This window comes from Metopolophium dirhodum, chromosome 1 (assembly GCF_019925205.1).
Source record: "Metopolophium dirhodum isolate CAU chromosome 1, ASM1992520v1, whole genome shotgun sequence".
Classification (NCBI taxonomy): domain Eukaryota; kingdom Metazoa; phylum Arthropoda; class Insecta; order Hemiptera; family Aphididae; genus Metopolophium; species Metopolophium dirhodum.
The window spans coordinates 144283121-144297921 of record NC_083560.1 but is presented as its reverse complement, the minus strand read 5'-3'; the positions used below and the strand labels follow the sequence as shown (position 1 = coordinate 144297921).

Here is a 14801-nt window from a genome sequence, read left to right as displayed (position 1 = left end):
CACAGCTTGACCGATACTTTTGGAGTACATCTATAACATTATTAATGTGTATTGATGCTGTTACTACATCTTCATCTCGTTTTTGAAGAATTTTACTGATGGGGTATGTAACACTTAAAATTTGAGATAAAGAATTAAGGGATAAAATAAAATCACATGTACAGAGTCCGGATATTAAAATTTTAGCTTTTGCTGATGAAGTAATATCATTCCATTGTGAAATTTCAGTTAGAGTCTCTACAATGTTGACAAGTGAATTTTTGAATTGCAATACACTATCGTGTCTTTCTACCCAACGCGTTTCGCATAAGCTAGAAAGTGATTTATGACCAGTTAAATATTTTTTCAACACAAAATTACGTTTGGCAGATGAATGGAAAAAAGATATGGTTTCTTTAATAACACCAACACAGTTTCGAATAAGCTGTGACACGGTACGCAGCGGCCACCAGTACAAAGTACAGGTACCGCAGCGGCCAGTCTACATTTTTCGTCAACCGCCACTACGGGCTACAGCGCGACAACGCCAACTCCCCCACCACGCCACAAAGGCACAAGGTGGGACGGGAAGGCGAGTCGCGTAGAACGAGTACCGGCCGTCGTAGACTAGTTACTAGTAAAAACACACCCGAAAAGAACACACACCACGACCACGATATATATATACCGTCTTGTATAGCCGCCGTCCGTTGCTCTTGTGTTTTTTTCTTCCTAATACCTTTAGTATACCTATGTTAGTTACAATTATATCTGTGTAAAATAAACAACACTATTGTTACCCGAAACTGTGTTACCGTTTCTCTTTAAACGTGCGAGTGTGCCGCCCATTCTAATATACTATACGACCGGCTCTCCGCGGACCATCTGCCACCACCGTCGTAGCCGCGTCAAATTGGCTCCCCGCAGAGGAATCATCGCCTCAAGCCAGCGAAAAGGTAAGAGTTTTTCATGCTGACACATACCTCGGTAGATTGCTTATATTAAGTTAATATTAAGACTTTTAGCCAGGAGTGTGTTTGCCGGTTAGCTAGGATTCCCAGTGAACATTACGTAAGAATTATTTCTAGCACGTAACAGGGAATCCCGCTGTAGTGATCGCCGTGAAGGACACGTTGAACACTAATACAATAATTATTTAAACGACGTAGCACGTTCGTTGTCGTCTTGAGTCGTGGTTGAGAAAGATAGGTAAATAATTAATAACACTTTTTTATACTTTTAAAATATGACAATTACATAACACTTTATTATTACAAGTTTGAATTACAAAATAACTATAAGCACTGTCGTAAGCTTGATAGACCTACGACGAGGGCTGACTATCTTCTAAGTAATAGTAGGTGCTCTACCCGTATTTATGCGGGTTCCAACAATGACGTATTGGTGGCGTGATATCTATATTCTAATATTACTTCCCTAGTAATGTCAAATTGCATTATGATGGGACTAGGTAAAACAACTTGTTGTTTTCACCTCTGATCCACGCTTCCTGTTATTTAGGCCTATTTTACATTGCATATTACTACCTACATTACCCATTATAAATTAAATGTATAATTTATTCTACGTGATATCCTATTATAGCTGTGGGTATTAATACATCCCTAATATTGTTGAATTGCACTATTTTGTGACTAGGTAAAACAACTTGTTGTTTTCACCTTTGCTCTATGTTTCCTGTTATTTAGGATTATATTAAATACCTACGTTTCTACTCATAAATTATACTATGTATAATTTATTATTTTACTTATTTTATTTAAAATAATATAATGGCTTTTGGGTTTACTACACCGCGCAGCCGTGCATAACCGTGATACGGATTGGGAAGTAGTTATATAACAACCGCCACCCCTCCGCTACGCCTACCATTCGTCCCGTGACATTACCGTCGATAACAGCACAGCGCGCAGGCCAAAACCGGTTTCAGCCGCTGCAGCCGTCAACTGCCGCCGCCGAGTACGTCGACCCAGTTCGGCTATTCTGGGAACGCAACGGCGGTACCGTCAACAGCTGACCAATTAACGTAATCGCTAATAAACTTCCGTAAAGAGCGCAAAATATTTACGTCAGGAAAAAAAAAAAAAGCCTCTTAACCACGTACACACACAAAACACAAGCTACCCCACCGACCAACAGCTTAACGACAGCATTTGTAATTTAATCGTACATAATGACTGGTAAAACGTTACAACAGTTATCGTCGGCGGAGCTGCGTAGCGAGTGCTCGGCCCGCGGACTCAGTGTGTCCGGGTCGAAGTCGGATGTGTATGTCAGGCTAGAGGAGCATCTTAGGGAAAGCGGACTAGTTCCCGAGAACGTGAGGTTCGAACCAGTGCAGCCCCCAATCACAGGATTAGGGGACGGTACTGGACAACAACCACACGCTTGATCGACGCTGTTAAGCACGGACGTCAGTCAGATCTTCGAACCATCGACTAGGGGTATCTCGACAAGCCATACGGCAAGTCAAGGACCAACGGACGATCGGCCAGAGGACTACGACAACCAGCTGACCATGCAACAGGACCAGTCCGCACACCCATCAAATACCGACATTTTTAAAACCGCAGCGGAACAACTACAAAAGTTAAAACTGGCGTTGCCGCAAATGAACGACACAACGTCGTTCGAGGCACGCCTAATGGCGCTGGAGGCAAGCATGACGCGGTTCTTTACGGAATCGCGCACGACGCCACGCAGCAGCCACACGACTTTACAGTCCCGCGGTACACCAACCACCCGTCACCCGTACACATAACAACTCGTACACACGATAGTTACCAGTCGGGTAGGTCGTATGAGCGCAACGAAGGCGGCGCTCAGCCGAGCGCCAGCCACACTGCCGCCACGAACAACCGACCGTTCTTCACGCGCGACAGTCAACACGACAATACGGGTCACACCACACGCGCGCCACAACACGCGTCATACGAAGCACGCGTACATGAACGTTCGGTACTAATACCGTACGAGGACTTGCGTACAGCAAGAGCCTCGTTACCCGAGTTCACAGGAACTAGGGCCGAGGACCCCGTACGGTTTATAGACAATACCGAGTCGATTTTGACGCAAGCTCGTATACACCCATCGGGTTGGTGCAGGGCGGTCGAGCCGCAATTAAAAGGAACGGCGAGTACGTGGTACAACTCTATCAGGGCACTCGACCTATCCTGGACAGAATTTAGGGAGGAATTTTATGAAAATTTCAATAACGCCGAAATTCAGTCTCGATTGCGCGCCGACATCGTGTCAACGCGTCAAACGCCCAGACAGTCGCTAACGGAATTTGTGCTGATTAAAAACCAGCTGGCGCGCCGCGTAAATACCGGCCTATCCGAATCGGAGCTGGTAGGTATTATCGCCGGACTAACGCGTGACACTTTCCGTACACACATACGTCTACACCGGCCATTGACGTTCAGCGAGCTGCGACGCATCGCAGGCGTTTTGGACCCGGTAACGGACAACACCAACCCGCCCCCACAACAATGGGCCCCTGAACCTAAAAAAGGGGTGGAAACCCCACAAACAACCCCCCCGGTCAAAAAAAAAATTTTTGCGAAAGCAACTGATAATACACCACCGGGGCCGTGCAGATATTGTGGGGAACTCCATTGGAACAGTAAATGTCCAAACAGACCGACCACGTCGGGAAACGGCGGGGGAGTCGACGAGGACTAGTCCCCCTCATCGACTCATCACCACCCCCCCCACTCATCACCACCCACTATCGGTAGTACACACGGAAAAAATAAGCGTAATCGAAAAGCGCGTAGTTCAGTAATTCAACACACAGAACAACCAACTACGAACATTTTTTTCCGTCCAATCACCACTCGGCACCCGTTCACAGACCCCCAACCTACACCACCCCACCATGGAACACACTCACCTCACCGGTGACACGTGTGTTCAACAACAACCGGCTCATGGGGCAGCCACAGGTGTAGGGACAAAGGCAACAGAGACACGGGTGTTCACCCACACGGGTGACGGGGACACAAGCACACAGACCGCGCTTATCCCCGCATTAGGTCAGTCTGCGCACGTAAGGCAACAGGCGAGCAACGAGGCAACCGATGTTGACAGTATGGTCATGGCGGTTAACACCACCGACAAGACAGTCTCCATCGCGGTTCAGAACCAGTTATCCCGCTCGACCAATTGCAATACGACTAATAACGGTACGCGAACATGCCAAGACAAAATTCCGACCCCCGCGGTCGAACTCGAATTTCCGTCAGGTTTCGTAACAGCCCTATTAGATTTGCAGGCACAAAAATTGTACGTAAACCCGACAGTAGCCCGTAAATACGGCAAAACACCCACCCACGGACCAACAAACACAGTCCGGATGGCGGACGGTCGCACTGCAACAACCAGTGGCACCTCCACATTCGAAGCTAGGATAGGTGCACTCGATATAAAATTCGAAGCGACCATCCTAGACAATTTGTATTGCGACGCGTTACTAGGACACGACTTTCTTGTTAACAATGAAGTCTCTTGGGATTACGCCGCGTGCACAATTCACATGGGTAAGCAAATTCGTACGTCGACATGTTGGAATGGGAAATCTCAGCCACCCGCCACTCGTCCCGACCTGTCACAATTAGAATTCGGAAACGACCCCGAAACACGCGCGAAACTAACCAAGATTTTAAATAAATACGCGGTAGTATTCAGTGAAAAAGTAGGACGTACCAAATTAATTGAACACGAAATTCTGCTAAAAGACCCGTCCCCAATCGCGCTCAAACCATACCCATATCCGCAGCAGAAGCAAACTGCTATCGACGATATGGTACGCGATATGGAACTCCAGGGGCTCATAGAACCAAGCACCTCACCATGGGCCGCACCAGTAGTAATGGCAAAGAAAAAAGACGGAACTTTTCGTCTCTGTGTCGACTACAGGAGGCTTAACGACGTTACGGAATCCGACGCGTACCCTATGCCAGTTCTCAACAAAATGATTAGGCAAATGCGGGGCGCGAAAATATTCAGCATTTTTGACCTGAAGTCGGGGTACTGGCAAGTGCCGCTACACGGAAATGCACGAAAATATACGGCATTCCGAACACGTAGAGGTCTATATCAGTTCAGAGTCCTCCCTTTCGGTCTAAAGAATAGTCCAATGACTTTCGTGAGACTCATGAACGAGGTCATGAGGGGGGTACCAGGATGATTTCGTACAAGTTTACCTGGATGATATTGTAGTATTTTCAAGGGAGGAGTACGAACACCAGGCCCACTTAGACAAGGTTCTCGAGCGGCTCAAGAGGTTTGGACTAACGTGCAACACAAAAAAATGTAAAATCGGCCTACGCGAAATTTCATTTTTAGGGCACATCGTAGACTCGGAGGGCATACAAAAACAACCGGAAAAATTGGTATGCATTGACAATTTTCCGGTTCCCAAAAAGGTTAGGGACGTACGTAAATTTTTGGGCATGTGCAACTGGTACAACCAGTTCGTAGATAATTACGCGGATACCATAGCACCTCTCACTAATTTATTAAAACAGGGAGTACGGTGGAAATGGACAGAGAACAACGCGCGTTCGAAACAATAAAAAACGCGCTAGTCACATCACCAAAATTGTCACCACCCGATTATAGCAAACCGTTTTGTCTGCAAACAGATGCAAGCGAAATAGGAGCCGGTGCGGTACTTTTCCAACGGGGTGACAGACCGGAGGAAAGACGCATAGTGTCCTACGGCACCGGGCACACCCGTAGACGAAGATCGACTTGAGGAAAAATTGGTAGGGGCGCCCACAGCGCCGACAACCAGTGTTGACCTCGAATCTGACCGAATATTTTCCATGTTCGATAACCACGTTAGTGACGACACACCACTCACCGCGACGACTCTCGAAAAGTGGCAGTCCGAAGACGCCACAATCCGCGAAGTAGTCGCCGGTCACAGGTGGGACGGGCCAGCGCGGAACACTAGGAGCACAAAATCGGGAACAAACGCATACGTTTTTTCCGAAGGTCTCTTACGCGTAAACGTAGGCTCCCACACACCCGTCGCACGTAAGGCCAATTAACTATATTACAACGACAAAAATTGAAATATATATTTTCTTTATAGTTATTAAAAATACCTTTAAATCGTTATCTACAAACTAGTCCATAATGTACCATAATAACTTATTTTGTTATCGCGACATAATAGTCTGTGCGTGTACTTCAAGTCTGGTTTCTTACGCACGACTAGTACGGATTAGTTACTACGTACGTTGTTGTCATAATATTACACTCGATTTGTTCATTTTAAAATTTAAAATCACAAATTTTTCAATATGGACAATGAAGCTTCAGGTATGTGCTTTAATATGCAATAATTATTGTTAACATAATATATGTACATTATATATATAATATTATTTTAAGAAATATTATTTTTGTTGAACAAATATATTAAAATATCAACTTAAACTAGAGTTATAAAAAAAGTTCTATCGAGTTCCACTGTTTTTTTTGACATATTTAAAACAATATCTCGTAACAAGTATAAAAATGTAAAATATACGCCCACTTGTTTCCCCTTTTTTGATATTGAGGGCATTATTTTTAGGTAGTCGTGGCAATTCCGCTGATAAGGAAATTAAAATCAAAAGAAGAGAACTATTTATACTATTACAAAATGAACAGTTTTTTAATTTTTCATCGTATAAGTGTAATGAACATTTATTGCACTATATAATAGACAAGTTTGGTGATACTGAACTTTCTGAACATTGTACTAAGCAAATAAAATGTGTAGTGAAAGTATTTGTCACGAAGATTTTTAAAAAATGGCGTGCTTGTAATTATATGTATGATCGTTTTAATACCAAGCATATGAGATGGATTGATGATGACTTGAAACTCCCTGAGGTACAGCTATCACAGCTTTCGTTATCAGCGCCCAAACGTCCAGAGAAAAATAGCCGAGGCAGACCAAAAAAATCTTTTGAAGAGAGTTCTCAACGCAGTAAACAAAGGCAAATAAATTCAATTTTATCGGAACATAGTTCAGAACAAGTGTGTTTAGCTGCAGGATCAAGTTTGGTGAAATCAGGGAGGAGAACTGCAGCCCAAGTTTTAAAATTAGCCATTGATACTACACCCACTAGACTAAAAAAAATGAAATTGGTGCATGATAATTCATCTTCTATTACTATAAGACCATACAGCCCTGAAGAAGCCTTAGGTCTTATGGTTGATCTTGGATTAACAAAAGAAAATTATATTACGATGCGACTCGGAGCAAAAGAAAGAGGTGCGGACATTTATCCCTCATATCATGTGATACAAGAAGCAAAGAAGAAATGTTATCCTATAAATATTAAGATATCTGAAAACGAAGCTGTGGTACCACTGAAAGATCTTTTTATACATACTACACAACGTCTGGTACAAGTGCAGGCCAATGTAATTCTCCAGAACATTTCGGATGACTGTGATACTATTGAAGTTTACTATAAATGGGGAATAGATGGCAGCGGTGGACATAGTATTTATAAACAAAATTTTGCAAATAACTCAGAATATGCGGATTCAAACATAATTTTATGTACAATTGTTCCACTACAAATGTGCGAATCAAATGCAAACAACAAAAAAATATTTTGGAAAAATAGAGCACCGTCATCGACAAGGTATTGTCGACCAATTGGATTCAAAATTAAAAAAGAAAATGTTCAAAATGTGAAAGAAGTGTATAATGAAGTACAATCACAAATATCACTTTTAGAACCCACAATAATTATCCTAGGCGCAAAAGAAATAAAATTTAAACATGTTCCTATTTGTACAATGCTGGATGGAAAGACTGTCAACATTTTGACCGAGACTTCAAGTTCCCAAGCATGTAATGTTTGTAATGCTACTCCTAAAGACTTAAACGATCTAGAAAAATTAAAGAACAGAGCCTGTAATAAAGATACCTTCAAATATGGTATTTCTATACTACATGCACATCTTAGATGTTATGAATATTTACTTCATATAGCATATAAATTAGAATTACAACAGTGGCAAGCAAGAGGGGAATATGCAAAAGAAAAAGTAAAGGAAAGAAAAAATAACATAGCATCTAACTTTTACAAAGAAATGGGTCTCGTTGTTGATCAGCCAAAACAAGGTGGAGGTAATAGTAATGATGGTAACACGGCCCGAAAATTTTTTAAAAACCCTTCACTTGTTTCTCAAATAACTGGAATTGATAAAAAATTAATAGAAAGATTTTCAAATATACTTTGCGTTATTTCTTGTGGGCACTATATCAAAGAAGAAATATTTAAAAATTATTGCTTTGAAACAGCACAAATGGCTATTTCACTTTATGGTTGGTATAAAATGAGTGCCACTGTTCACAAACTATTACTTCACGGAGCTGACATTATAAAATCCTTACCGTTACCAGTAGGGCAACTGTCAGAAGATGTAATTGAAAGTGCCCATAAAGAATACAAAACATTAAGACAATATCACTCGAGAAAAACTTCTAGGATCAATACAAATACTGACATATTTAACTGGATGCTGATATCCTCGGACCCTGTCGTAACAAACACTCGAAAAAAACCAAAAAAGAACCAAACAAAATTTAATGAAGTTGTATTAGGTATGCTCAGATTGCCTTCATTTTGTGCTGGTGATGATGATGAAGGTGATGATGATGATGATTACGATGGTGATGATAATGAGAAGGTCAATAATGATGATGAGAACATGGATGTAGAATAAAGTCTGATTGTAAAATATAATTTGTATACGTATTACTTATCGATATCATTAATTTAAAATACAGAAATTATTAAATGTAAATTATTTTTATTTATAATACTAATAACAATTGTACCCAACTGCAACGAACATTATTTTTTTAAAAGATAATTATGAAAAAGTATTTTTATAAGCATTTCAAATCAAAATTTCAAAAAAAAAATGGTTTTATATTTTTGGCACCGTAAAATAGTTAAATGGCCTTATGTGCGTCGTGATACCAAAAACCAAAGCACAACATGCAATTTGGAGGTGTCACGATCACGTCTTATCCAACCACCCGGGTTGGAAAGAGACGTACCGGGCGGTTCGACAACGGTACTATTGGAAAGGTCAAAAAAACGACGTCAGGTTATATGTCGGTGCGTGTCACGTATGTGCGTGCACGAAACCACTAAACTCACGTCCAAACGACCCAATGCAACCAAGAACCCCCCGTGAACCATGGGAAGTTATCAGTGTCGATCTCATGGGCCCATACCCGAGTTCTGGTAAGGGAAAATCGTACATACTGGTAGCAACCGACTGTTTTAGTAGGTGGACCGAGGCTTACCCCTTAGGAACAGCAACCTCTAAAACAATAATCGAAACGTTAGAACGCGAGTTCTTTTCGCGTTTCGGTTACCCCCGCGTGTGTCTCAGTGATAACGGCCCACAGTTTGTGTCAAACGAAATGATGAACGCGCTAGAACGCTGGGGGGCACAGGGTTGGACGACCCCAGTCTACCACCCGAGGGCCAACCCAGTCGAACGCCGTAATCAAGATTTAAAAAAAGGGTTACGCGCACAACTAGTAACGGGCAATCATAAATCTTGGGACACGAAACTACCCTCAATCCTATTTTCGATACGGAACAGGTGCAACGAACAGACATGCTACCCACCCGCGGTCCTTGTCCTCGGCAGAGAGTGCAAGAGACCCGCAGATTGGGCGCTGTCTAAATTGGCGCCGGTACACATCGAAAAAAACACAGGAAGAGAGGGTAGAGCAGGAGAAACGTATTTTAGGCAAAAAGGTAGTGGTAAAACCAAGCACGAACACCGGCACACCGGTGAAGTTCGGCAAGGGTGACGTAGTCTACTACAAAGCACACCACTTATCTAAGGCACACAAAGATTTTCACGCCGGTTTCGCACCAAAGTGGTGGGGACCGGTAAGACTGGCGATACAGGTCGGGAAAGGAGTCTTCCAAACCGACCAACAACCGCCGCGGAAAATACATGTGTCATGCCTAAAACGGGCACCGATAGGCCAACATTAAATAAACAATTATCTGTAATAACAATCATTTACAGACAACATGACCGGACAACAGCAGGAGAAGTGGCAGCAGGTTGCCGAACTCATACAACGGCTGGGGCTGGTATCCGGTGGCCAGGATGAGCCGCGAACAGCCGCCCAGGGCGCGAGGATGACTACCCGCCAACTCCTGCAGGACCCAGTGCGGGCGGCCATCTGCAACCGGGGCTGGGAGGAACGTACGACGGACATCCAGCGGAGGTTGCGGCCACACCGACCACCATCAACATCAACACCCGGTAACCGCACACCGTCCCTGACAAGGCCACCACCCCCAGCAACGACACCTGCCCCCGTAACACCTGCGGAGCCGGCACCGGTACCCAGGCCAACAGGGGTACTCCCCGGCCCAACGGGAAGGGTGAGGACGGAGGCGCAGCAGGCACGGAACTGCCGTAAATTTCAGCAGCTGAAGGAAAAGAGGAAGGCCAGGGAAAGCGAGGCAAGCCAACAACGTCGGCTTGCCAAGCAACCCGCGCCAACCTCAGACCCGGAAGCAGCCGGCACGCCTCCGGCCAAACCAACACCGATGGAGGTGGACAAACCGGCATCCAAGGACGGCAAGTCCGAGGAGCCGGGACAGCCCACCAGCCAGGAGTCGCCAGACCAATCAGAGGCCACGGTGGACATAACCGAGGCAGATTGCCTGGTGGCGTTCGAGGGGATGCCGGAGTTGGACGACACTCACTCGTTCTACACTCCGGTAGGGTCCCCAAAACACCCCCAGTAACACACACGGGCGCGGGCAAGTCTACCTCAAGTGAAAGCCAGAGGTAGTACAAGCCACCCCGTCCCATAAAGGCACACAGACACCGGTACAAGTGTACCCCGTGTGACGGTTTGGCGGGGGAGTATGACACGGTACGCAGCGGCCACCAGTACAAAGTACAGGTACCGCAGTGACCAATCTACATTTTTCGTCAACCGCCACTACAGGCTACAGCGCGACAACGCCAACTCCCCCACCACGCCACAAAGGCACAAGGTGGGACGGGAAGGCGAGTCGCGTAGAACGAGTACCGGCCGTCGTAGACTAGTCACTAGTAAAAACATACACGAAAAGAACACACACCACGACCACGATATATATATACCGTCTTGTATAGCCGCCGTCCGTTGCTCTTGTGTTTTTTTCTTCCTAATACCTTTAGTATACCTATGTTAGTTACAATTATATCTGTGTAAAATAAACAACACTATTGTTACCCGAAACTTTGTTACCGTTTCTCTTTAAACGTGCGAGTGTGCCGCCCATTCTTATATACTATACGACCGGCTCTCCGCGGACCATCTGCCACCACCGTCGTAGCCGCGTCAGCTGTGTGTTTGAAGACTTTGAGATACACAGGTTTAAGGCATGACTAGAACAAGGGCTGTGCACTGCATTTTTTGCAAATTGTTTGATTTGTTGAACTGCTCCATTAGCTGAGGAAACCATAACTGAGCAACCGTCCGTTCCAACACCTACACAATTATCTAAATTGAAATTAAAATCTTGCAATAGCTGTACAACTGCATTTCCTAGAATTTTAACAGTTATTTTAGGCTCTTGAATTTCACTAATAGGATCATTACTTACCCCACTATCTTTCAACAATTTATCTTTATTTTTTTCAAATATATAGTCGTGGCAATTAATGAATCCCAAAAATTTTTCATTTACTTGATTTTTAAATATGTAACGGATTATTAAACTTTATTGAGATATGTTAGAAATATCCGTTGTTCCATCAAATATCACACTAAATTGTTTTGCTTCTTTAGCTTCTGAACAAATTTTGTCTAAAATCACTTTACTGCAACAATTGATAATTTCATTCTGTGTGAATCCACTTATGTAAGTTGCTCTAGCAGTTGACGTTTCCAAATGATTTTTAAGAACATGGTCTCCAGAGGCTACTCTATATTTAAGAAGCTGTTTAAAATTGCCTTCATTAATCACAGATTTATCATTATCGACATTATCAATTGGGAATTCATCAAACGAAACTTTACCATCATCTCGATGCCCACGTAATGCAATATTTTGTCGTCCCAAAAAAATTATTGTTTCAATTATTGGTCTAATGCGAGCACGGTTTTCGGCAACTTCTTTTTTTCTTTGAGAGTCTAACATATTTATTACTTCTCTATTAGGGTTCAAATATGTAATTTTAAAATCTATTGCACATTGAGCAGCTTTCTTGTGATAGTGAGTACTATTGTGAATTTCTAGTGCACCATCTTTCCCAAGCAATTTTGAATATAAATTTAGAGGTTTAGTTACCAACCTATTTAACTGCTCTGTTTTATGAGCACCACCCATTGTAGTGGTTAAAAAAAGTACACATGTCTTACAAAATAACCCATTTTCATTTTTTGAATACTCTAACCAGCTGAATTTCTGAAAATGATTCAATCGTAAATACCGTTTTTCTTCTTTTCCCTTTTTATTGTGTAAAGAAAAAGGAAAAACAAAGTCTTCTGATGGTTTATTATTTCTTTCGAGAATTGTGAATTTTATAAATTCAATACTACTTACTACTTGGCCAATATCAGTATAATTTGAACTATTTGAAGTTACAATTGTGTTGGATTCTTTATTCGGTTCAATCAATAATGGTATCACCGGTTGTTCCTTTTCAACTTGTTTTGGTTGGTCAGGAATAAAATGCTTACTATTATCTGAAGTTGAAGTAAAATAAGAAGAAATTTTACGCTTCGACATACCTACTATACTTTAAAAAAACAGTACACGAATAAAACTTGCAAACGCGATGAAAATAATTGACAACACGAATAATACGATACTATGCGTAAACAATCACCACATGGCTAATGACAGTACTATCTTTAATCGTGCTATCAAACAGAGTGATAGTCTATGGGGCATCAGGCACTTGTCCCAAAATTTCATGGAGAAAAAAAAATATTGAACAACTGAAAAATCAATTAGCAGATAACACCAATACCAATATAATTAATATTTAAATATTTATAATCAATGGTTGTAGCCAATATTGTAATAATGTATAGTGGTGGCAAAAAGCCCAAGGGGGGGTCCACCAATTACCCCCCCCCCCCCCCCACCTGATATCCGCCACTGGTGCTATCGTTCCCGTGTGTCGTAAAACCTCGTGTGAACGCGAGGTGCAAGTGTGCCCGAGCTGTGATCAGCAGCCACGATCGATACCTAGTACTTATTACTGAAGTACATTTTCGCGTTATTATCGTTGTCACGATACGTATCTATTTACATCGAGTAAAATAAAAGTCGCGTGTGACCACGCCTGTTTGTCCGTCGGGTCCGTCGTGATTGACGTCCGACGTCGAGCTCACATCGAGCTTCCGCCTGCGTCTATTTACGCCGTGCGCGTGTTTTGTTACCTCCGCGTGATCGCGAGTGTTTGCCACGGAAAAGTACGTGAATATTATACTAATTTCGCGTTCGCGTTACTCGCGTGGAACCACGGGCCATCATCGTCAAGTGATTAGCGGAAGATTTGTCCACCGTCGCCGTTCCGGCGAGGGACCGATATTGGTCGGCACCACGGATCGCCGCAGTCGCCGAACCACGTAGCCGCCGAGCCACGCAGTAGCCGTAGTCATAGTCAGGTCTATCATTTGTTTTGGTCCCACGTGTCAGTGGGCTATATATATATCATAATTATTGTTCACCAGCTGTGGTATTTAGTGTTAAGTTGATATTACTATATGGGCACCCGTTAATCGAATTATTTATTTATTGCAAATATACGTGTTTCCGACCCTAAACTTTTGACTATATTGTACAAATTGAATAACCTGTCTCCGCTCCAGCCTTCAACACCTAACGCAAGTCGTTGCCGACAACCGCACCATTCGTAGGATCGGTAACGGCGCTCACATTGGGTATCACGTCCTCTTAAAGATACTATACTACAGCCCACGAGAGAGTATTACTGTTTTGCGCATGCAGACTGTAGGCATTCCCCCACTTTGTGCCATTTAGTGTATGTCGAATACGTGGCAATGCGCGGAGTCGAACGTGTTTTCGTCGGGCGACAGTAATACTCTCTCGTGGGCCGCAGTATAGAACGTTGTTGATTGCTCTATCCCGTATGTTGTTTGAATCGATCGAAGGCATACTGAAATTTTATAAAAAAAAATCAACTCGTAAAATATTTCTGTTAAAAAAAAAAAAATTGAAAATAACTAATTTGGTTAATAAAAATTTGGTAAAAATAAGTAATTGTAAAAAAAAAAACAACATTTATTAGATAAATAACATATCCTATATTAAAGCATAGCCATTAACCTCTTGATAACCATCTTTTTACACTCTAACAATCCATATAAAACCATACACGGGGGCTTATTACCTCGACTTCTTAAAGTTGTAAAATGTATGAAGCATGATAGATGATTGTATATTGTATCTATCTTTTCCTCATTGAAAGGTTCACCTATATTGATGTTGGCTATACTAATGTGTTCCCATAAACATGATGGACGTCTGTGCATGTATGGTTCGGTAGGGTTTACATGAAACTCTAAGTTCATCACGCCCTTTAATATTCCTCAAGGAAATTATCGATGACAACCTTTTTAGTTTGCATTTTTTTTTTATATTTTCTAGAATCATATATAATATTTATTATTTATTAATAAAGTTAAAAAGTTATAATTATTCTATTTATATTATAATTGTAACCTTTTAATATTGAAATAATCTCATACAAATATAAAAGTAATTTGT

The 14801-nt window shown here is 42.4% G+C and overlaps 1 protein-coding gene across 1 annotated transcript; it reads right to left on the bottom strand.

Moving 5' to 3' along the window:
* Positions 1–11780: 11780 nt before the first annotated feature.
* Positions 11781–12791, bottom strand: LOC132933071 (uncharacterized). The gene has a single exon (XM_060999403.1). It carries the CDS (start codon positions 12789–12791, stop codon positions 11781–11783), a length of 1011 nt encoding a protein of 336 aa, XP_060855386.1.
* Positions 12792–14801: the final 2010 nt, after the last annotated feature.

What these genes read in the sequence shown, in the direction of transcription:
- LOC132933071 (XM_060999403.1), bottom strand. Translation starts at nt 12,791, where the DNA reads ATGTCGAAGCGTAAAATTTCTTCTTATTTTACTTCAACTTCAGATAAT.